The sequence below is a fragment of the Vulpes vulpes genome, chromosome 5, assembly GCF_048418805.1.
Source record: "Vulpes vulpes isolate BD-2025 chromosome 5, VulVul3, whole genome shotgun sequence".
Taxonomy (NCBI): domain Eukaryota; kingdom Metazoa; phylum Chordata; class Mammalia; order Carnivora; family Canidae; genus Vulpes; species Vulpes vulpes.
The window spans coordinates 118,261,930-118,286,742 of record NC_132784.1 but is presented as its reverse complement, the minus strand read 5'-3'; the positions used below and the strand labels follow the sequence as shown (position 1 = coordinate 118,286,742).

General features: G+C 34.1%; 1 protein-coding gene across 9 annotated transcripts in view; it reads right to left on the bottom strand.

Annotated features, from left to right (window-relative positions):
* PCLO (piccolo presynaptic cytomatrix protein) overlaps positions 1-24,813 on the bottom strand; it is a 383,872-nt gene that overhangs the window by 105,392 nt on the left and 253,667 nt on the right. For 8 of the 9 annotated variants that reach the window (XM_072759800.1, XM_072759802.1, XM_072759803.1 and 5 more), the window contains exon 10: positions 14,455-14,580. In XM_072759800.1, coding sequence (XP_072615901.1) covers positions 14,455-14,580 — 126 coding nt within the window. Of the gene's footprint in view, positions 1-5,577; positions 5,667-14,454; positions 14,581-24,813 lie in introns of all 9 variants that reach the window. The other variant, XR_012001830.1, reaches the window with a different exon arrangement.

Below are 24,813 nucleotides of genomic sequence, written 5' to 3'. Positions count from 1 at the left end.
GTTCCAAAAGCTAGCTCTCCTGATTCCTCACCTAAGTTCAGAAATACTGGCTTCTCTGTTTAAAATACACAGAACCAAATTATAAAATCTTGAGTATTTTTATAGTTAATATTTTAGAATTAAGTGCAAAATCAAAATACATGAACATGATAAAACTTGCCACATCAAGTCGACAGGTATTTAGTTTGTATCTGAGAGAGGATCGAGGGGATTAGATTCTGGGTTACTAATGTCAATCAGTTACGATTCTGGACAGGATTGCTTCCAGTGAGGAGCAGCAGCATCAAGGAAGGTAAACAAAACTCTGGCTCCAGGTCTAGAGAGCTCTGTTGGGGCTGGCAGGTAGGAAGCTGAGAAATGGGAGTGAGGATGGGCCACCATGAGTTCCAACAGGTCAGTGTTGCCCACCACAGGCCTCGTAGGTCATAATGAACTTGGACTCAATTCATTTGATAACATAAGACATAAGAGAAAAGGCTTACAATAATCAAATTGTTATTTTAAACACTGCACAGTTTAGAGAGGACCCTACACCTTTCTTCTCCTGTGGCCCTCCCACTTTTGGCAAGTTAGGGTTTCACTCTGTAGGACTGGCATGGCATGCAAGGATTTATGTTTTAAAATGTGGTGGGGTGACTTTAGGCTTACTGATTCTGAATACTGCGAATGGTAACAAATGAATGAACACATTGAGGTCCTTTCACTGAGCTGAAATTTAACACACATGTTGTGTATGTGTGTACGTAAACATACACACAATGTAATAATTTATCATTATGTCCCTATTTCCACCTTGGTCCGAACAGCCACACGGCACGCCTGGAACTATTTCTTTAGTTTCCTAACTGTTCTCTTTCTTTGCTTCACTCCTTCAAACTATTCTAGTTACACCTAGAATAGAGTGTTCCTATTTATTTTATTTAAAATTTTTTTAAAGATTTATGTATTTATGTATTTGGAGGGAGAGAGAGAGAGAGAGGTAAAGAGTATGCCAGCATTAAGTGGGGGGTAGGGGCAGAGGAAGAGGGAGAGACTCTCCAGCAGATTGCTGCCAACCATGGAGCCTGACACGGGGCTCTATCTTGAAGCCTTGAGATCATAACCTGAGCAGAAACTAAGAGACAGATGCTCAACTGCAGCCCAGGTATCCACCCCTCCCCCCTTTTAAATAACGATTTATTTCTTTACTTAGAGAGAGAGAGACAGAGACAGAAAATAGAGTATTCCTGTTTAAATGTCATTCTGCTTTTGGTCTTCTCATCCCCCACAAATAGAAGCTAAAGTCCTTACAATGGCCCGTGGGCTTCTCATCCTGCAGGAGTAGAAGCTGAAGTCCTTGCGATGGCCCACAAGATTCTATCTCTGTGACTACTTTCTCTGGAACTTCTGCTGTCCTCTCTCACATGCTCACTAGCTCCAGCCACAATGGGCTCCTTGCTGTCTTTCTGTTCCTGGCACACACCAGGCATGACCTTGCTCTGGGCCTTTGCCCTTTTTATTTGTCTGCTGTAATACTGATAACTTCTGACTCGCTGTTTCCTTTCCTTGGAGGCTTTACTCAGTTTCTGCCTTCTTGGTGAGGTCTTCCATGAACACCCTCTCTAAATTTGCAACCTCACCCTCCTGTATGCATATCTATGCTCCCTGTTGTGTTTCTCTCCTTAGCACATATTACCATTTTTATTTTTTATTTATTTTTTATTTATTTTTTAAAGATTTTATTTATTTATTCATGAGAGACACACAGAGAGAAAGAGGTAGAGACACAGGCAGAGGGAGAAGCAGGCTCCATTCAGGGAGCCTGACATGGGACTCGATCCTGGGTCTCCAGGATCACGCCCTGGGCTTAAGGCGGCGCCAAACCGCTGAGCCACCCAGGCTGCCCCATATTACCATTTTTAAAAGGTACTTATAACTTTGCCATTTTCTGTCTTGCCTACTAAAATGTACAGTCCATGTTTCTTCACTTATGTCCCCAAGGAGACAAGAGAGATTACTTTATATAGCATATATATATAAATGGATTACTCATAGACCTCAGCAGACTCAAGCACCATAAATGACAATGATGAGGATCTAGGAAAGAGCAGAGAGTAAAAAACAAAAGTAGCTTAAGAGAGAAATCTTATTTTCTTCCAGTGCTCACTGTAACTTCCAATACTTATGAAAAGCCTTTAATCTGAATTCCTTGAGTACTGACATGAAAACTTGCATTTCCACAGAATATTCTTTCTGAGTCAACACTCATTGCTCTATCTGGAACACAGCAGAACGCTGAAACTCTGTTGAGGTAGTTTTAAAAAATAACAAATGAAATGAATGAAAGCCTGGAATGATCTGTTTCAGTTCTTGGACAGTTTCTTGCCTTGAGAAGTTTACAATCTGCTGTTAGAAATTACCTGAAGGTTATCTGGGATTCTTTCGGATGGAAGTATATTTGTAAGTTCTACTTAGTTACTGTACTGGCTCTCTCTTTTTTTAAAAAAAGGATCTTATTTTTTATTCATGAGAGACACAGAGAGGCAGAGACATAGGCAGAGGGAGAAGCAGGCTCCCCATCGGGAGCCTGATGCGTGGCTTGAACTCAGGCCCCTGGGACTGTGACCTGAGCAAAAGGGAGATGCTCAATCCTTGAACCACCCAGGTGCCCAAACTGTACTGGTTCTAAGACATGTGGACTAAACCAGTGTATTCTCAATATTTCTCTTATTGCAACTAAAAGAAAACATAAAGTACCCCCAAAAAGTCATTAAAGAAATGGCTTTTTTCCCCTTAAAGGTATCTTCTAGTTCTTCAGATTTATTTTATATTTTTATCCATTTAGACCTCCATCAAACATGATCTCCACAGCGAGTACTTTCTATCCACTGCTTCTAGTCTGTAGGCACCTTCAAAGCAGGGTCAGCATTCTAGGATAGACCTGTATAGAGTAGTTACGGAGTACATGCTGTAACCCATACACATTCTTCATTACTTCTGGTATTCCTAATAGTATCACTTCCACTCCTTCACAACAGCCTTTTCTTCAAATCCCTGCCTTTTGCCTCCCTCTAACTTTTCAGTATATTACCATAGCACCCCAAAAGATTCTTACAATACTGCAGTAAGCACTTCAGTGTCCTTCCCGTTTAGAAACATCTCATGCAAGTATGAATTCCAGTTTGCAGGGCCTGAAGCTTATACAGTTTTAAGGAAAAATATAAAGTTATGGATACCATGATAGATACAAAGTGGATATTTGCTAAAAGGACAATGGAAAACACAACGAATTACAAATGCTGAAAAGGCCACAAATGTCATAAACATCACCTGTTCCTCAGAACGTCCTGGAGATTTGTAGGGAGCTTTGTATAGTGAGGGAAGGGCCCTGAGACTTACTTTCACTAGTGTCATAATTTCTCCATTCTGATCTCATTTCTCTTTTCGTCCCAGGTAATCACCCTCACATTCTTAATGCTGGTGCTTGAATTTTCATTTTATCCAACTTTATCAGCTCATCATGGCTCACATGCTATTGTTTCACCTTCTTGTTCCAAACCTTTAACCATGTTTCTTCTCACTCTCTCCCTGACATCTCTTCAACAGGTAAAGTGTCTCTTAAGTATGAATTATTGAAGGGCCTAGGGAAGGAGCCTGTACATTTTATGCACAAGACCCAGTGGGCTTCTATGATTTGTCAGAAGTCCCACACAAAAGGAGTTGATGAGAAAGATGAGTCCAGACACTGAGAGCCAGATATCTGACACCTACACTACAGTTCTGCTCACTAACAAGATGTGTTTTCAGTGACTAACAGACCATGAAAGGTACAGGAACAGATATTCATTGCATTTGCATCCACAGATTTTAATCAGATATGAGGTTTACTGATTAACATATTGTTGATGAGGGATAAAATTTAGAAGCCTTTTAAAGATTAGTCAAAACTTTGGTTTTACAGTTAAAATGAGAAATGGCTTAATCACTTCAGGCATTAAGGTGTTTGTTTTTAATTTATTCAGGCCTGTTAACTGAAATAATATTCCATTATAGCAGACAGCTCTAACAGTTCAGTGATCCCTTATAGGAAGCCTTAACCTTGTAAGATTCATTGTCATCTACAAAAATAATTTTATCTGTCCTTAACAAAATAACTTCTATGGCGAGTCTAGTGCTTTATAGTTAACAAAGCACATAAAACATATCGGTTTCTTTCATTCCATTAATCCGGTGAGGTAGGTCTTAAAACCTCTCAATTGCACAGATGAGATAAAAGGAGACTCAGAGAACATAAGTAACTTGACTAAAATCATGAAGAAGGCTTTAGTTCCTGTGTTCTGACTCAACTTTGGTGCTTTGTTAATTAGAAATATCCTGTGTCCCTGCACTTCACCGATCAGAGCTGATCATGGTCAATTAGCTAAGCATGTAGGTACATGTATAAGGGACATGTGTAAGGGACACAGAATTCAAGCTTAATAGGGCAAAGGTTCTTCTCACCATCAAAGATCTCCAAAGTGAAAGGAAACATGATCTTTTTGCCACATATATAAAACTGCTATGCCAAACACTGTATTTAAATGTTTCTAGTACATTATTTCTAAATCTGACCATTATTATCTCAAGTTTCCTGCTGAGAACACCAAGGTACTAAAAGCAAAACGATGTATCCAGGCAGTTAAGTACAACAGCTGAGTTTAAATCCTGATCTGTCTTTTATTTATTTTATTTATTTTTTAATATTTATTTATTTATTTATTTATGATAGACATAGAGAGAGAGAGAGGCAGAGACACAGGCAGAGGCAGAAGCAGGCTCCATGCCAGGAGCCTGATGCGGGACTCGATCCCAGGACTCCAGGATCGCGCCCTGGGCCAAAGGCAGGCGCCAAATCGCTGAGCCACCTAGGGATCCCCTCTGTCTGACTTTAAAAACATTCCCTGTACATACAGGACATGCTAAAGCATGGGAGGGCTGAAGGCCTAGTATGAATATTAAAGACGGTTCAGCATCCTTGCTTCCAAAATAGCCACTCCAATTCACACACACACTAAAATGTAGACTTTTAAAGTGTATTGACTAGACAAATCCAGAAATTTAAGTATAGAAACAATTGTTCATCAAGAAGCACAATCACTTGAACATAACAGAGATATTTCAAGATATACTACCCTTAGTAATAAAGGGAATCAAATTAGGGTGTGGATTATTACACTTAAAAAAGTGTATAAAACAGGGCAATTATTTAGGTTTCTTGATGTCTCTATCAGAAATATTATGAGTCAAACACAATTTTCCTGCGATTAATTCTAAAATAAATGGATAAAACAGATAGATATATTTCTTTGTCCTGGCAACATAGCTAATCATCAATATCCTGACAAGGTAAGTAAGATATCAGTGCATCCTAAAAGTAATATATTACAACCTACCAGTCCAGGTCCCCAAAATTTCTTCTTTTTCTTTCCATAGGAAAGATTCCTAAATATTTATTAGAAAATCTTTGTATTAACATGAAATGGGATCTTTTGTCATGTGTACCTGACACACCAGCTTGCAGGAATTTTGAGAAATCTCATGCTAATGACCAATCCGTACCTGGTAATCCCCCTGGAACAAGAACAAGGAAGCTCACTCATCTGTGTGGTGTGTTTCTTGATCTCCAACCTTGATCACTGCCATGCCATCTGTAACATATGCCAAAAAAGCATAAGCAGAAATAGAGACTTTCTTGCCTAGGAACATTCTCCCTTAAGTTACACAGGAGTGTGTCTTCTAACAATTACTACTGGAATTAACTCTCCTGCCATAGTCTTCTTCCTAACAAGGATTTCCAGAGGCCAACTTCAAACATCAAAACCGCCACTCCAAAAACAGCTAGCCTCACCTTCATACCAATTATGGATAGTCAACCATAAATCCAACAGCATTTTCTCACCAGAAACCCTGTCAACTCATCTCTACAAAGAGCTAGCTAGCTGGTCTATATCGCCTACACTGAAACAAATAGACACTAAGAATTTAACAATATCCATGAATTAGAATTGATGCCATTGGCATATTTCCTCACAGAATAACATGTGGATGAAAAAACAGGTGTAATGACCTGGGAGAAGCTAATTTTCATACAGCCCTGGCTAAATCCAAAAGCAAGCAGTGGACATGGTTGGTTTTAAACTTTGCTCTTCTATTCTATGTCCCTGCTGATTCTTTAAAATTTCTTGAAGCTACATTTAGATCTTAATACTTATCTTGGCTCCAAATGGCTTTCTAAAAATCTTCCAAACAAGTGTGATTTAATCATCAATAATAATAATAGAGATACAAGTTATCTTCAAAACCAAATGATTGTTTTGGTTCATTGACTAGGAGATGTTCAGTTCTTATGGATTTATTGTTCTTTTATGGAAATTGTTGACATTTTAAAAGATCATGTCAGTAATGTATTTCACAATTATGATACACAATACTAAAAAAAATTGGAGAATGAGTTCGAGAACTTCAGTGATTAAATGAAACTTAGAACCGATGATATTCACATTAAGGATTATATTTGGCCCATTATATTTCCTAAATAATATTTTATTTTATTTATATTTCTTACTCTGCCTTTTCTGGGGATAGAATCTTATTATAAGTAGATGTAAAATGACACAAAATTGTTAATAAGTTTAACAACTGCTATGTGTTAATTTTTTTATGTCTTCACTTATTTTACTGTAGGGATTCAGAATACGATGATTAAATCTCTAGGAAAAACAAGGGTCCAGTATTGTGAACACATTTAAGACTCAAAAAGACATGACTCAGTATAAAAAGATATATTTTTTCCAAGTTAATTTATTCCTTCAATACAATCACTACCAGATTTCAACAGAGATTTTTCTGAAAGTTGATAAGAAGATTTAGGAATGTATATAAAAGGTCATAGGTCAAGAATTGCCCCAAGAGGCTTTTGAAGAACAGCAATATGGCACCTACAACATGTCAGGACTTAATATAAAGATATCATAGTTAAAACAGTCTGACAATGATGTTGGGATAGAAAACAGGCCAGTAGACTAGAACAAAGATGTCATAAAAGACCCACACGTGTGTTAGAAAAATCAATATCTGACTGATGGAGCATTGTAGATCAGTGGGAGCAATGATACACTATTCAATAAATAGTTCACAGATAACTGATTGTCTTTATTGAGGGGGGAAAAACCTAGAGTTTCTACTCAGACCACAGATAGATTAAAACAACTTACTTCTATTTGTATAAGGACATTATGTGTAAAGTGGGAAAAATTTTACAATGTTTAGAAGAAAACATGAAGCAATATTTTAAGACTCGAGGGCAAGGACAATTTCCTAAACAACACAGAACATTTATAAAACTTAACAGAAACAAAACGATAAACTTGACCATATTAAAATTTCAACTTCTGTAAAAACAAACAAAAAGACAAACAAAATAGAAGCTACATAGCAGACGAAGACATCTACAGCCTACTTACATGACAAAGGATTACCAGGATATATAAAGATTCCTTCAAATTCAATTTGAAAATACACAAAGTAATCCAATTAAAGAATAAGCAAAAGAATAAGCAAATTGCAGATGAGAAAAACCCAGGAGCTAATAAGATGAATAAAACATTATCATACTGAATATTACTGAAGGCAAAGTAAACAAAACACACACCATCCCACAATACATCTGGAAAAGGAAATTTAGAGAAAGAGGACCAAAGATGTAAAGAAACATTTAATATTCACAAATATAAAAACAGTATAACACTTTGGACAGCAATTCAGAAAAATTGACTATTGTAGATAAAGCCACATAACATCCCCTGCATTATTTAACCAGATATCTATCTATCTATCTATCTATCTATCTATCATCTATCTTTCTAGTATTTTCTCTTTCTTTCTATCTCTCTCTCTCTCTATATATAAATATATATGTATATATATAGACATATATATGTATACATATACATATATATGTGCAGAAATTTAACTTGTAGAAGAAACTCCAAGTGTGTACAAGAAGACTACTTCAAAAAATTAATTACAGCATTGCTTGAAATAGATTTTTAAAAAAACTTCATAAATAACTTAAGTAACCAGAGAGTGTTTAAACTAAACTACAATAGAGATGTACAATAATATAATTCTCCCCATAGTGAAAATAAATGAACTAGGGCCACATGTATCATTTTGGATAAATTGTATGAACTTGATGTGACTAAGAGAGGTTGCAAAAATACATGAAGATATCATTTATAGAAAATATCAGAATTTACGAAGAGTTTAAGAATACATACATAAAACTATGAATGGAAGCAAGGAAAAGAGTGAACTCAAATAATGTCTAGTAATTTATCCAGGGACAGTATGAGAAGTCTAAGAGAGGTGACTATAGGAGGGTTTAATTGACTTATATGTATCCCTTTCCCCTAAAATATAAGACAAATACGGCAAAAGGTTGATGTAGTAAGTATGGTGGGTACGTGGCTATCTGCCATATTATTCTCTATAGTGTTTTGTACACTCAGACATTTGTAATCAAAATTACAGGTCAGCCCAGGAAGTGTTAAGCTGTGTATGTCAAACCATGAAGCTCTTAGAAGCTCCCACAGCCCCACTCCCATCAAGGAAGGTGGAACAGAAGGGATGCTGAGCTGGGCATCTCAACAGATGAGGAGGTGAAGTGTCAATAAGCTGTGTGAGTCTTCAAAGGTAATTGTCCTGATTGGGGAGAGGGCTCAAACTAAAAAAAAAAATATGTCCACTCTTAATGAGTCAGTGAAAACCAAACCCTTACTTTTTTGTGGTTACTGTGTAATGGAGACGTTCAACTACCAGGTTGTTTCAGTAAAATTCACAAGATTGAGAGCAAAACACACTCACCATTTAAGTGCAAATAAATCAAACGCATCAGGCAGCAAACATTTCCACAGAGCACTTGCTATTTTGAGTTGAGATTTTTAACTTCTAATTTAAAACTCCTCTGTTTTGCGCCCTTCACCCTCCTTCAATCACAAAGCAAACAATGCTTTTGGGCTAGAGAACTGCCAGACGAAAACTCTCTCCTTATACTCTGCCACTGCACAAAGAACTGTGCTGCATTTTTCAGATATGAGGGTTGTTTTTTTTCTATATCAGTAACAAGTCAATTCCTCAAAAAACAAACCAAAAAAACTCCCCAAAAAACAAAGAACAAGAAACCTAGAGTATATTTATGTAAATTTATGAGCAGTTAAGCTCAAAGTTGTAAGAATGTCTGCCCAGAGGAAATGGTTTCTATTTTGTACATTTTTTTTCTGAAAAGGTAATCAAAAATGGTAATTAACCAAACATAGATGCTGTCTTAAATGTTCATGGTTCTTTACAAATAGTAGAGTCTGACCCCTTGTATTATTATTCGCTTCACAAAATCCTGTAACATGTTAATAAGCATACAAAATTTATAATCAAAAATTAATTCTTTGACATTTCTATACATATTATTTGAAATCTTGTTTTATTTGACACTGTTGGGCACTGGGTATGTAGGGAAAAAAGCCATTGTTAAAGGACACAATAGATCCATGCACAACTGATACATACACAGATGGATGGAACATAGAGAATTAACCCTGGTCTTTATCAGATTGAAAAAACAAAACAAAATGTGGTCTTTGCTTGCCATGAGATATGAGTAATTATGGACTCCCCAAATTTGGAGACAGCTGGAACTCTTATCTGAGAACAACACATAAAGAGTTATTTTTAAGGAAATTTTTTTAAAGCATGTCATGAATTCAAAACTTCCTCAAATTGTAACCATATTGAATAGGTTTCACTAGGTAAAGCAGAGAAAAGAGAGTTCATTACAGAGGAAGCATCTAATTTTTTGAGACTACTAGGTAAGGTGCTGATTATATTACACCTGGTACTGATATTGTACTATAAATAAGGTTTATAATCATTTCACTGAAAATAAAAATTTTAAATGGAAGTGACAAGTTTTAAATACGCATTCAAAGTCCACATATTCAAGTGTACTTTTAGATGCTCAGATTAGCTCAAAGAGAAATACCAGTATCAAAGGAGAAAAATGAGAGATAGTATATATCATTTAAGGCCCCAATATTGATGAGCATTAGACAACCACAACACTGTTGATCTAAAATTGTTTAAAATTTTAATCCTAAAGCAAATAGCAACAAATAACACTTCAGAAACTTAGATTTGGAATTTAGTTTCCCAGATGTTTTGTCTATTTTTTTTTCCTTCAACAGAAAACCGACCTTATACATTAAAAGGAAGAATAAGTGGAAAAAGATCATTCTTGGTCCAGTATCTGTTTAAGAATGTTTATTAATGTTGCAGAGAAATAAATTTTAAGATTTTGGAAGATTAGATTCCCTCAAACATCTGATTGTGTACATTCTTTCAGAGGATCATTACAGAATTTTGTAAAACTAAAAGATTTGCTCAGGAGATTTCGATTAATACAATGTTCCCTAACTGCTTTTTTAACTTCGGAGGATGGTACAAGGCTATATTTGTATTTAAAAACAAATTTCTTGAGAATAGCCTAATGATTCTGCAGTAATAATTATTGCTAATTATTAGTACTCTGAAACACATCATTTTCCTACATTATTTAACAAGATAGACAACCTTGTTTAGAAAGATTTTTCTTTTTTTTTTAATTTTTATTTATTTATGATAGTCATACAGAGAGAGAGAGAGAGAGGCAGAGACACAGGCAGAGGGAGAAGCAGGCTCCATGCACCGAGAGCCTGACGTGGGATTCGATCCCAGGTCTCCAGGATCGCGCCCTGGGCCAAAGGCAGGCGCCAAACCGCTGCGCCACCCAGGGATCCCCAGAAAGATTTTTCAAAAAACATTGAATAAAAATCTTCTTTTAATAAATAACCAGCTCAGTGGACTCAGGAAGACAGTGGGAACTTTTTCCCTTCCATTTAATGTTAGTTACTTAAGTCAGTACTTTTAGAATAACACTTGGCTTATGAGCATTGGAAAACCTACATGATTGGTCAGTATGTTTTAATTGCACAATTTAGAGAACAAAAAAGCTAGAAGAAACCTGAAAATACTCTTGTTCTTCCAAAAGTCAACACAGTAGAATCCATGCCACTGAGTGCTGCAAGAGTGTAGCACGACAGACACTGATGATAAATGCAACCTGTTTTTTTGTTTTGTTTTGTTTTGTTTTTTTGTTTTTTTTAACAAGAGCTTCACTGTGTGGACTGGGGAAAAAATAGTCTAAGAATTCCATCGTGAACCAAATGTCATTCATGTTTTAAATTACCTGGAAGACTATTTTAAATCATAAAAGCTCAGTGTATACACTTTTGTCTTCAGAAAGATATACTTGGAAGACATCAAATTAATTCCTAAGTCTACCTAGAATTCATTCTACAGTTGGAGAAATACAATTACATACACATAAACACATATTTTATCTACCTATTCACATACATAAAACTTTTCTTTAGGAAAGAATTAATTTCAAACTAGAAAGAATTAACTATCGTTATTGCCTTCAATAAATAAAATTTTAGGATAACGAAAAATTTTTAAATATAAAAAAATCCACAAAACTCCAGTGATATATACACTTGTAGCATGTTGTAATAGTGCATTGTATAGTATATAGTGTATTGTTATAGTGATGCCTTGCCTCAGGCATCAAAATCAGAGTTGTGTCTTAACCTATCATCTACTGCTCTGAAATTTTATAATAATAATCTATCATAGATTGAAGGTGAGGGCTCGAAGGATACCATGTATGAATAAAGCACATTTACAGTTAAAACAAAAACTATGTAAATATAAGTTATATACATAAAAATATATATCCTGAAAATATACCAAACAAGGTGAACCTTTGTGGATTCCCATTTGGACTGATGGCCTGCTAGTCAGTTCATCTTTGGACATAAAAGGAATGAACTTTTATCATTCTAGCCTAGTGGCACAGAACCTTGAGGATGGCTTGTATGTTAAAGTAACTCCTAAAAATATTTAATGTTTCAAAAACAGGATCTAAATACTGAACCAAGACAATATAATGAATCTATTATCAAAGACCAATCAGAGTACATAAAGCAAAGCTGGAAATCATACATAACAAATCACGGGTGTGCATTATACAAGAACTCGACTCCAACTAGAGGATCTGTGGTCAGTCCTGGTTTGACACTTAGGCAAATCTTTGGGAGTATCACTAAAAAAATAATTAAAATAGAATCTTACATAATATGCATGTAGCTTTTAATGATTTCCCACTCAAACCAATTAGATAAACTGCAGGATTACTACTTCCAAAAAGGAGGAGAACCTTCGTGGCAGTCTAAGCCTATAAGACTTAAGTTCACTTCAATTTCTCTCTTGAATTGGTTTGCATTATATCTATTTTTAAATTTTAAATTTATGAGCTTACAAAGGACCACAGAGGCTACCAACTAAAAAGAACATCATTTCATCACAGTATGCTTCACTGAAATTGTCTCTCATATCATCTTGATTTTTTTTTAAATAAAGTTTATTAGATCATAATGTTGTCTGAATTTACCACCTTTGTCAAAAGTCAACTCAAAGCTTCCAATGTAGTCTATAATTCCTTAATCAAAGTCAGCAACTTAGGGACAGCTTCAGCATCTACAGTTGACCTTTCACTAGCCAGGCAAACTTCCCGAAATAATCATAGTGATTGAGTCATCTTCTCAAATTCTCTTGCTTTTCTATGTCCCTCTTGAATAACCTCTGGAAGATTAGCAAGCCTTGCTGCATTTATCCATGGTGTAAATAAAGAGAGGGATGTCTTTGTTCAAGTATTTTTGCAAAACTTGAATACAAACAGTTGCTGCAATTTTTATTTTAAAATAAAAACACTATATACATTTCTAGCTGGAGTATGCTGTATAAAAGTGATATCACTCCCATTCTTAAAAATGATCTCAATTAAAAAAAAAAGTCTTAATTTCTATAATTAGTCTCCAAAAGACCAGCATTAGGCATGACAGGATTATAGTCATAAAAACTTCATACCGACTCAGTATTTTGGTCATTATTGCAATATCTTGATTCATACAATCTTTACCTTCTTTTAGTTGTTTGGCTAATTCTTCTTCTTTTCTGTTTTCTGCATGACATTAGACTATTTTTAATAATTACTTTCAGTTACATATTAAGTAATGACCTGGTAAACTGGCATTCTGACTACTAACAACAAAATGAACAAAACAGGCCTAATTTATCTATTTCCATTTATCTATTTCCAGTTTGTAAATACTCCAACCATTACCAATTCAAGCCATCAATGGGATCACTGAATGTGAAGTTGGGAAGAGCATATCTTAGTAAACTGGCACAAGCTCCCTCCAGTAGAAAGAACACTGTGATGGGTAAATAATGTTTCAAGTTTATTCTAATAGTCTATCAAAATATCCAAGGAATTTTTTGGTAGGTTCCAGTACATTTAAGAAAATGACAGTGAATCATTTCAGCATACTGAAAATGTCAAGCAACAGGCAACATTTTATAAAATTATTAAATGACAGAAAAACACCTTCTGAATAAGTATTTTGAGTAAAATAAAATATGTTGAGGCTATTTTATGCTAAAAATATTCATCATAAGCAATATCACTGAAAACTTGCAAACTATATGTTAGATTTTGGAAAATGTGAATGACATTTAATTAACAAGTGAAAATCATTACACATTTTGAGAATCAAGCACTTTATAACATTTGAAAGAAAATAATAAAATATATGTTTTATGGCCCTTTAGATACATCTGTAAAGTTCATTATTTTAAAATGCTTTTGATGTAATAAGGTGGATAGTATCTAAAAGTAGACAGTAACCTAGCACAGAAGTTGGCAAATATTTTCTGTACACAGAGTACATATTTTGGTCTTTATAGACCATTTAGTCTCTGTCATGAATACAGTTCTGTTATTGTAGTGAGGAAACACCCATGTTCAACATGTATATTGATGATCTTTGCTGTGTTCCAATAACATACTGTTTACAGAGGGACAGAATAGATTTGGCCTGTGGGCTGTTCATAGTTTGGTGACCTACCTTTAATGTATACTGAATCATCTAGTATTTTACAGTTCTTATTTCAATAGAATTTTTCTTAGTATGCATAAAAAATTAATCCCAAAACCAAAGTGTTTTTTAAATAATATTACTCAAGTCAGTAAAAATATTGACTAATTAGTATTTCTTAAATAGGATAATCCCATAGCAAACCAACAGCCAAAGGACAATGCAATTGAAAATGAAATAATGTAATTGTGAACACATTTTCTTTCATATCACTATACCCAAATTTCATAATGACCCAAAAAGAGAGAGGTTTACCTAGATAGTAAATAAAAATAAAATTTGCATATGAAATTAAACTATATTTGAGTATGTTCATTTTAATTTACTATGAAATCTTTATTCTTACCTTCCATAAGTTTCCCTGTTTGTTCTGCACTTCCTCCAGGAAAAATTTTAGCAATATAGGCTCCAATCTCTCCATTATGTCCAGGGATTTCTTTACCACCCACAATTCTAATTCCTAATCCATTACCTGCATTGAAAAATTAGCAAATTATTAGTTATAATTTAAAAAGACAGTTATCACAAGTTATAATATGCACAAAAAGTGAGCTCTGGTACCCAAAGCTATCTACAACATGAATATTAGGACTGGACACTAATAACAGAAGGATATTATTATGAATTCTATAATAGTTGATATGATATAGGATACTTTGAAATTTTGGTAGGATCTATGATGAATCATGTGATATTAAAAAATAATTTTTTGAATCCAGCCATATCACCAAGATATGATACAAATACCTTTGTCCACTTTTGACCAGGTACTTTGTAAAAATATTGTACAATGAAAAAAATATTGTACAATGTTCCCAGTATAAGAAACTCCAGAGTATACAGTTCACTTATGAAATTGAGGAGTATTTCACTTAAAAAGGTAGTGATGGCTATCATAAATTAAGAAGACACAATCCAAACATATAATTGATTGCAAATAATAAAATGAAAACATGATCATAATTTGTGAGTTATTATTAACTTTTTAGCTTTAACTCATTGACTAACATTGTGCATTAACAAGCCACTTATTGTAAGTGAGGTACAATGAAATTATTCTTGACTGATAAACAACTTAGAAAACTTTTTTATTTCAAAAAACAGATTTTTCTGTAAGCAGCCGCATGGAGAAAAAGATGGAGAATATTTATTATGTGAAAGCTAATTGAGATAGAAATGAACTGTTGAGGTTTTAAGTTTATGTTTTCTTTTAATCAGCTAAAAATTAACAAGTGTGTGTGTATGTGCATATATATATATATATATGATCAGATATTTTTTGTTACAAATGCCAAGAGTATTTAAAAATAAAAGTACTAAAAGAAAGCAAAATTCTTCTTAAATGAAGACACAATTATTCTTTAAATTAAAATTCTTCCTATTCACGAATTGAAGTACCATTTTCAACTCTTTCGAAATCTCTGAATGTTAAAAGCCAGTTCTCATAGATTCTGTTCCCTTCCCACTTTACTCTTCAAAAACAATCCTTGTAGTCAGCATCAACACAGTTAAACATTCAACAACCAATAATGCTGGATGATGGAATCCTTTTGTCATTTATCTAATATACTTTGGTAAAGCATCATTCCAGGGTATAAGGTGGCTCCAAATGAATTTTCTCTCTCCTTTTCTTCCTCCCTTCCTTCCTTGTTTTTACTCACTTTCCTCTCTCTCTCCTTCTCCACTACTTGCCATCCTTTCTAGTTTTTTTTTTTTTCCCTCCAGGGTAAGTATTCTGAAGATTTAGCCTCAAAACAAAAAGAAAACAAGACAAATTCACTGTGTGTTTCATATTTCCTGCTGTTGTAAAAGGGTCAGAGTTGAATAAGATACTAACTTTCTCTGTCCCCACTTGTGGAATTTTCCTGTCACCAGTTTCTTAGTCCATTTCTATCACTATGAGTGGACATTAATTCATGATACACATTAACTTATAACTTAGAATATCATCTGCTATATGACTTGGTTTCAACTAAGTCTTCAAGGAAACAGCTGAGTTCTTAAGACAATAGGCTTTAAGGAGTCATCAGGACTAATTCTATAGTAAGACATTAGATAAATACATTTATAAAGGGTAGAAGATGAAGAAAAGTTATTAGCCACTCTTCATTCAATTAGTTTAGGCTACTTTTTTAGTGGGCTAAGGACATTTCAGAAAATTCAAAATGAGGATTTTAAAATAGATGGCCATAAGTAAAGGGTTTTTCATGGAATTTATCTGTACAAAATAAAAATAGTTTCTTAAAGATTTGATTTTACTTTCCATGAATGAATCACTCAGAGCTGTAATTTATGACTTGTTACAGTTTTCATAAAAACATAGATACTGAATTTCAAACGTGGTTAGTGTATTCATATCAATTTTAACATGTGGTCAGTCTCAGATCCCAAAAGATGATTTATGACATTTTCTGAGTATATAGGCATATGTTCAAGATCATGGCTCACACCAAAATTTGTCATCATGCTAGAGTATAGAAAAGCACAGTAGGATATAGTAGAGTGCTCAGGGCATTTGGTTTTAATTATTTCTTCTTGAGCTTAAAAAAGAGACCATAAATATAGCCCATGAAAAACTATTTCAGCACTACATATTATATGGCACAATATATGGAATAGCCATATGTTTAGAATCTATAAATAGAATTGTTATACCTTGTAAAGGTATAGCTAAAAGAGTAGTTGTGGAACTCTAAATTCTATTAGTTGGTATAAGTGACTATTTTTAAGGATTTTGCTATAGTTTCACTCTGTAGATGAAAATTTCTTAAGAGTTAAGTACCATTTGATTTTTGGTGACTGAGTAAGCTTTAAAACCCTACAGGGTAAGAGATCAGCATAAGGCAATTATAATTATATCCATTTAAATAAAGTAGCACAACAAAATACTCATTTACTTTTATAAAATGCAGCCTCATGCTACTGAATTCTATTACCTAAAACACTTTCTAAATACATGTTATAAGCTTCAGTACCTTTGGTAAAATGAAAATAAAGTACAGTCATGACAACAGTGAGAGAAATGAAATTTTATATATAAAGAAACCATTTTAAGCATTTGTAAATTTTCAAGAATTATTGTTGCTCTGGTTGATGCTGTTGTATGGTTGCTGCTATGTTTTCTCATGTATACAATAATGTAGCATATAAATATTAAAATTTGTGATAAAATAGAATGATAGAAAAAAAAACACTCAGAAACCATAACAGGTTTTCTTTGTTTATTTTACAGTAGTTACATGTATCCTAATTTGGACATAATGAATATAAGTTAATATATATGATTTCTAATTATTTAAATCTGGACAGTTTGATTTCGCATTTCTATAGTTGCACTTTGATATTTTATGTAAATGCAGATAAAATTAACAAAAACAATTCTATAAAAATAAAACATACCAGCTCAAATCTAAATTGCACAATTCAATAAAAAATTGGTGAATTCAGGAAGCAATATTAATTTTTAACTGAAATGCTTCTGAGTGGTCCCTGATAAGTGGAACATCACTGAAAAGTTTTTCAACTTTTGACAAATTTTTATCAACATAAATACCTTGTGCCTCTCTGTTTACAATCTATCTAAAAACATTAATAAAATGTTTCCTTAGTTAGATGCCTTGAAAACACAGTAGTTTTGCATAAATGAACAGTGCAGCAAGTTAGAGTAGTTACCAAAGAGACCACAGTTACCAAAGAGAACACAGAAGCTTTAATAAAAGACTGTCAAAAGTTACAATAATTTCACAACATATAAGCAGAGATGCGGTTGAAGAAGTCTTACAGAAAAGTCTAACTTTCAGAAATTCTTAAAATAAGCAGGGAATATTTATAAGAAAAGAGAAGTTCAGTTATGGATGTAGCAAAATGTTTAAGAAAAAGTATCATGTTTATAACCTTAGGATTACAATTTAAATATACCAGTTTTTTCAAGAGTGAAAAGGCATATATTATATGTTATAATTATGTGGTGAATATGCTATTATGTAGTCATTCTTAATGTTCTAGTCCAAGATGATGACATAGGACGCTCCTGAATTCGTCTCATCCCATGGACACACCAAATCTACAGCTACATGTGGAGCAAATCTCTCTGAAAAAAAAATCCAGAATCTAGCAGAGTGACTCCTACCTATTGGGTCAATGAAAAAAAAAACCCTAAAAACAAAAACCACATAAAAACTGGTTCTGGCGTACCTTCTACTACTGGGGGCCATTAAGAACAAAGAAGGCAGCTTGGATAACCACCAAGGTTTGAGAGACAACCAAGAGCTCACATCAGGCTGAATCATCATGTTTATCTCCTACATGAAACCACTGCATCAAGGTGAGGAGAGGTGACTGCTTTATACAATGCTTAGAAACACACAGAGAGTCAAAACAATTGAAGAAACAGAGGAATATGTTCTAAACAAGAGACCAAGATAAAATTCCAGAAAAAGACCCAAATAAAATGGAGAGAAGCTGTTTGATAAAAAGTTCAAAATAATGGTCAAAATGATGTTCACTGAGGTTAGGAGAACAATGCATAGACAAAGTGAAAATAAATAAAGTAAATAGACACTCTTCCAAAAAGACATACAAATGGCCAAAAGGTACATGAAAAGGTGCTCAACATCACTAATTATCAAGGAAATGCAAATCAAAACCAAAATGAGATATTAACATACATCTGTTAAATGGCCAGCATCAAAAATACAGGAGATAACAAGTATTGACAAAGATGTGGAGACAATGGAACCCAGATGCACTGTTGGTAGGAATGTAAATTGGTTATAGCCACTATGGAAAACTGTATGGAGCTTCCTCAAAAAATTAAAAATAGAACTACCCTATGACCCAACAATTTCAGTTGTGGTTATCTATCCAAAGGAAATGAAACAGTAATCCAAAGAGATATCTGCACTACCATGTTCATTATAGCATTATTCACATAGCCAAGATATGGAAACAACTCAAGTGTTTGCTGATGGATAACTGGATAACGAAGGTATACACACACACACACACACACACACACATACACACACACTGAAATGTTATTCAGCCAAGAGAATGATAGAAATCCTGCCATTTGGGACAACATGAATAGACTCTGAGGGCATTATGCTCAGTGAAATAAACTAGACAGTGAAAGACAAATACTGCATGGTATCACATATGTGTAGAGAAAAAGTCAATCATAGAAAGACAGTGTAGAAAAGTGGTGGCCAGGGCCTGTGAGTGGGGAAAATAGGGAGAGGTTGGTAAGAGGGTACAAACTTAGCTACAGAATGGAAAAGGTCTAAGGATCTAATATAAAACATTGTGACTATAGTTGTAACACTGTATTCTATAAGTGAAATTTGCTGAGAACAGAAGTTAAATATTCTTGAGCATGCACACACACACACAAGATTAATATGGTAATGGATGCTTTAATTAACTATATTGGGGGGGATCATTTCTCAAATCACCATGGTGTGCACTTTAAATATCTTACAAATTTATAAGTCCATTATACCTCAATAAAGCTGAAATTAAAAACTATATAAAATAAGCTGTGTATAAAATAAACATGAGCATATTAAAGAAAAATCTTTATATTTCCATTTAAATTTAAAGCTTAGATCTACTTTTATTTTATATGTTCATTAACATGTTATATTAAAAGCTCTGGTATTTTAAAGTATTATAAAAATATTTTTATTTTCCTCTTAAAGTAATATATGAATATTTATAATGTTACCATTAGACCATTAAGTTTAGACAAAATTAAAATACTTGGTTCATTTTGATACTATCACATGCTACATCTAAGCATTAAGGAAAAACAAATTCTATCAGTGAACATGCTTATCTTATGAACAGTAGTCTTTAAATCAATGGAGTTTATTATTCACAATGAAGTTATCACAGGATAATGATATATTGCAATTTAGTCATGTTGTTCCTTGGGCTGAAGAAGAAGAAAGATTATCTATGTAAATATTAATGCTAATGAAGTACTAAAGATAATAGAAAAGTCACCAAAGGATAGTTCAATTAAATCTATTTTTATAGTTTACACATTAATTATACTCCTGAGTGAGGCTGTGAAAGTTTATTTTTATATTCTTTCACCTACTAATTTTGAGGTTATAAATTATCTATGTAAATATTTAGGAAAATATACCAATTTATATTAAAAACCCATAGTAATTTCCCTTTTGTGTCTTATCAAAGTAATTAATTTATCAGTACTAGAACATAAAGACCTAAAGAATATTTCATTACTTCACCATTTTTATTTTTACTAATTTTTGCTTTTTATGTGATAAACATTCCTACAAATACAATAGCACACATCAACTGCCTTAATAGCAATCCCTACTTGACTGCTTCCAACAAAACCAAAATGCAAACATCACTTTAACACCAAATCTAATCTGACTCTAACCTCAGCATACGAATTAGAACATTAGCTTTTTCTAATCCAGTTAATTGCTCTGTAGCATCCTTTTTGCTAAGATACTCTCTCACTCTTTTTTTTTTAAGGTTTATTTATTTATTCATGATAGACATAGAGAGAGAGAGAGAGAGAGAGAGAAGAGAGAGAGAGAGGCAGAGACACAGGCAGAGGGAGAAGCAGGCTCCATGCCGGGAGCCTGATGGGAGACTGGATACAGGGACTCCAGGAATGCGCCCTGGGCCAAAGGCAGGCGCTAAACTGCTGGGCCACCCAGGCATCCCCGTTTTTCCTAGTTTTAAATACATATCCTTTATGTATATGAAGAATTCAAAGATAATATTTTTTGTCACATTTCCAGGAACAAAAGTCCACATTAATCTTTTCTAATATAATGTGACTAAGATAAAAATGTCACACAAAGCATGAAAAGGCTATTCATACTCACTACCATACTAAAGGGGTGGGCTCAGGGTGGATGTCATATGCCTGAAACAGCCACTGGTTTGGGAAAGAAGAAAGACACATATATACACACACATATATATGTCTGTGTATATATGCGTATCTTTCATATATATACACATATATACTTAGGCATATAAAACATTATAATATGTATATATATACACACATATCTTCTAACATATACACACACACATATATATGTATATAAAACATTGTATATATAGGGAGATGTACAAAATTCACAAATAGATATCAAAAGACACTGGCATTCTGGCTGGAACAATATCTTTCAAATAAAAGATATTTTGTATACTAGTAATTTTATTAAAGGTGCATAGGATTTAGTTCTCCTGAAATAGTTCAGAAATAATTCCCACCAAGAAAATTTCCCAGACTGTCATACTCAGGAAATCATGTTTCAAAAAAAAAAAAAAAAGGAAATCATGTTTCATTCATTTGATAACACATGGATTTTTCTTAATTTTAGCTTACATAAGGCAAATGCAAAATTATAATTGTAAGACCAAATCTGAGGGGGTATGCAGGGTACTTTCATTTTTTAAAAATTTTTATTATTTATTTATTTATTTTTTCTTTTTTTTTTGCAGGGTACTTTTGTAAATGGAAATTAAAAATAAACTTCATTCATTTAGCAGTACTTAGGGTTCAAAATAAAATAATTCTTTGATATGAAATTGGATGTTACAAAATTAGAAGTTAGGGTCAATTTATAGATATGGCCTTAATACTTGTTTAGATATTGATTTCATGATGACAGTCCAGGACTGGAAGTGGGGTCATTTGCTATGTATAATAAAATGGTCATATTGTGAGACACCCATGTAACCCTATATTGTCAGTGGGAACAAAACAGTTTAAGCTTATATTACTGTAACGCTATGATAAGCTTTCAAAAATAAATGCCAGATAAATAAGAGCCTAGATGCATAATGGGAGGAAACAGATTCTGCCAATAATCATTGGAGCCTGGAAGGATATTCCCAAGGTCCAGAACAGAGCGCAACCCAGCCAACATATAGGCTGCAGCACTGGGAGATCCTGACCAGAGATCCCAGTTAAACTATGCCTTAGATTCTTGACCCAAGAAAACTGTAAGATATTCAATCAATGCTGTTTTAAGCCATCAAATTTTGTGGTAACTTGTTACATTACCAATAGAAAATTAACACAAAGATAAAAGTTGTATCCTGAGTTTTCTGTGCAATATATATATATATACACATTATTTGGTAGCAAAATTTGTGGAACATTTACCGCAGTTACCGCAGTGACTGAGCAGCAACAGAGGGTAGGAATGGAAGAAAGGGAAGATAGGCCACAAAAAAAAAAAAAAAAAATCATCTTTTCTCCCATGAAAACAGGAAGAGCTCTGTGTAACATTTCTGCAATGCAGGGATTCGGGTATAATTACATGTAGCAAGCATACAGCATCTAGGCAACACTCCATACATAATTGCATGAATGCTGAACAGATAAATACTACAACACCCATTTTTCCCTATAGGGCTAATGTATCAGTGATAAGGGTATTAAAATAATATATTCTATTCTATTCTATTCTATTCTATTCTATTCTATTCTATTCTATTCTTAGAAAATGCCTTAAAAATTACCTCTTTGGATGTTAAAATAAAAATTTTAAAAAAAAGCCCTCTCTATTTATACATGATGGACATGAGGCTTTGTGGAAGTTAAGTGCTCAAGGCAACACCTAATAAAATGGCAAAGATAGAGTGAAACCCACACTCTTGTTCCAAATGAATGGCTAGCAACGCATCTCCTAGCTGGTCTCCTAGTAACATTTCAAGAGTTTCTTCTTATAAAAGTCTTATACTTTTTTTACATTAAAAAATATTTCTACAGGGCAGCCCAGTGGCTCAGCGGTTTAGCACCACCTTTGGCCCAGGGCATGATCCTAGCACCTAGGATCAAGTCCCACATCAGGCTCCCTGCATGGAGCCTGCTTCTTCTCCTATGTCTCTGCCTCTCTCTCTCTCTTTGTCTCTCATGAATAAAAAAATAAGTTTAAAAATCTTAAAAAAATATTTCTACAACTTCTTACATTACGTATTATTCATATAATTTCAGGACAAAGAACCTGAGACTAAGAAAATTTAGAAACTTCTCTATGTTGTCCAGCATGTAAAGAAGTGAAGATTTGAGTCCATTTTTTTTTCATGACTCCTACATCCTTGTTCTTTCCATATACTTTTACCCCTTACTTTAAGTGTCAAGAAAATATTCTGGGAGATCAATATAAACCCTTACTCCTTTAATTGAATCTCATTTCTTATTGTCCATTTACCCATGGCCAATTCACATACATTATTTACATCCTTAAATTTCATGTTAACATTACCCCTCTATCCTCTTCTCCTACATGTTAAATATCTTGAATGTCTTTACCCTCTTCTCACAAAACCAAGCATTAATTCCTTTAATTTAATTTAATGAAGAGTACATAGAAACATGGGCTAACCAACCTCTAGTTAGAAGGAAAGCACTTCCTTAGCAGGAACAGAATTGTGCAAGCAATATTCAACCTGACAGACATCAGGAGAAATGATGATGTTTACGTGGAACTGACTTTGACAATAAATACTTTCTTTGTTACTGAGAAAATGAATGCAAGCTTTGATTAACATTTACCAGGAAGAAACTGTGAGTTTTAGAAGAGATTCAATCGGACTTGCATTTTATAGGTTGTTTTTTTAAGATTTATTTATTTGAGCAAGAGAGAGCATGCACGTGTACCCACATGTGAGTGGAGATAGGGCAGAGGGAGAGGGAGATGGAGAGAGAGAATCTCAAGCAGACTCCCCATTGAGTGCAGAGCCCTACATGGGGCAGGATCCCAGGACCCTGAGATCATGACCTGAGCTGAAATCAAAAGTTTGCTGCTTAACTGACTGAGCCACCCGGGCGCTCCTATGTCTATAGGTTTATATTTAGTTTATCCCTAAAAATAATTTGAAAGGCTTATAGTGAGAAGTTGTATCATATGTAATTGCACTCCTACAACGAGACATTGTATTGTATATAACTGCACTCTTCAAATGAGAATGAAAGTGAAAAAAAATCATCCTGAATGAGAGGGAGAAATTTCTGTGTCAAGGCTCACTTGGTAGGACCTGTTCAATCCTTAGTTAGGATGGAACACACATTGTCTCTATGTGACAGTACAATTTTCTCTCATAACTCATCTCTGAAATCCAATTTTATTTGAAAATTAAAGGTAAGTTTAATGAACTGTTGTTGGCTTCTGAAAGCTGTTCTGAAACATTTCTCCTCAGCTTTTAAAAATGTTATGCTAAAAAATCCCTTCCAGTGAGTATTAAAGAAGGGGAGGGGAGGAAGGAACTCTATGGTAGGGACAGAGCCCCACATTCTCATTACAATTAGTCGCCAACATTCTTTAGGAGTAAAACAAGGATGTCTGCTTTCATTACTCAGTCCAACATTGTACAACATATTGTAGCAAGTGTAATAAGGAAAAGAAAATTAAATTTTCCTAATTGGTATGAAGGAAGTAAAACTATCTTTATTTGCAGATGACTTGAATTTGCATCCTTACATAATCTTAAGGATTCCATAAAAAACCTAATAGAATAAAAATATTAGCAAGATTATAAGCTAATGGATCCCTGGGTGGCTCAGCGGTTTGGCGCCTGCCTTTGGCCCAGGGCGTGATCCTGGAGTCCCTGGATGGAGTCCCGCGTGAGGCTCCCAGCATGAAGCCTGCTTCTCCCTCCTCCTGTGTCTCTGCCTCTCTCTCTATGTATATATATATAT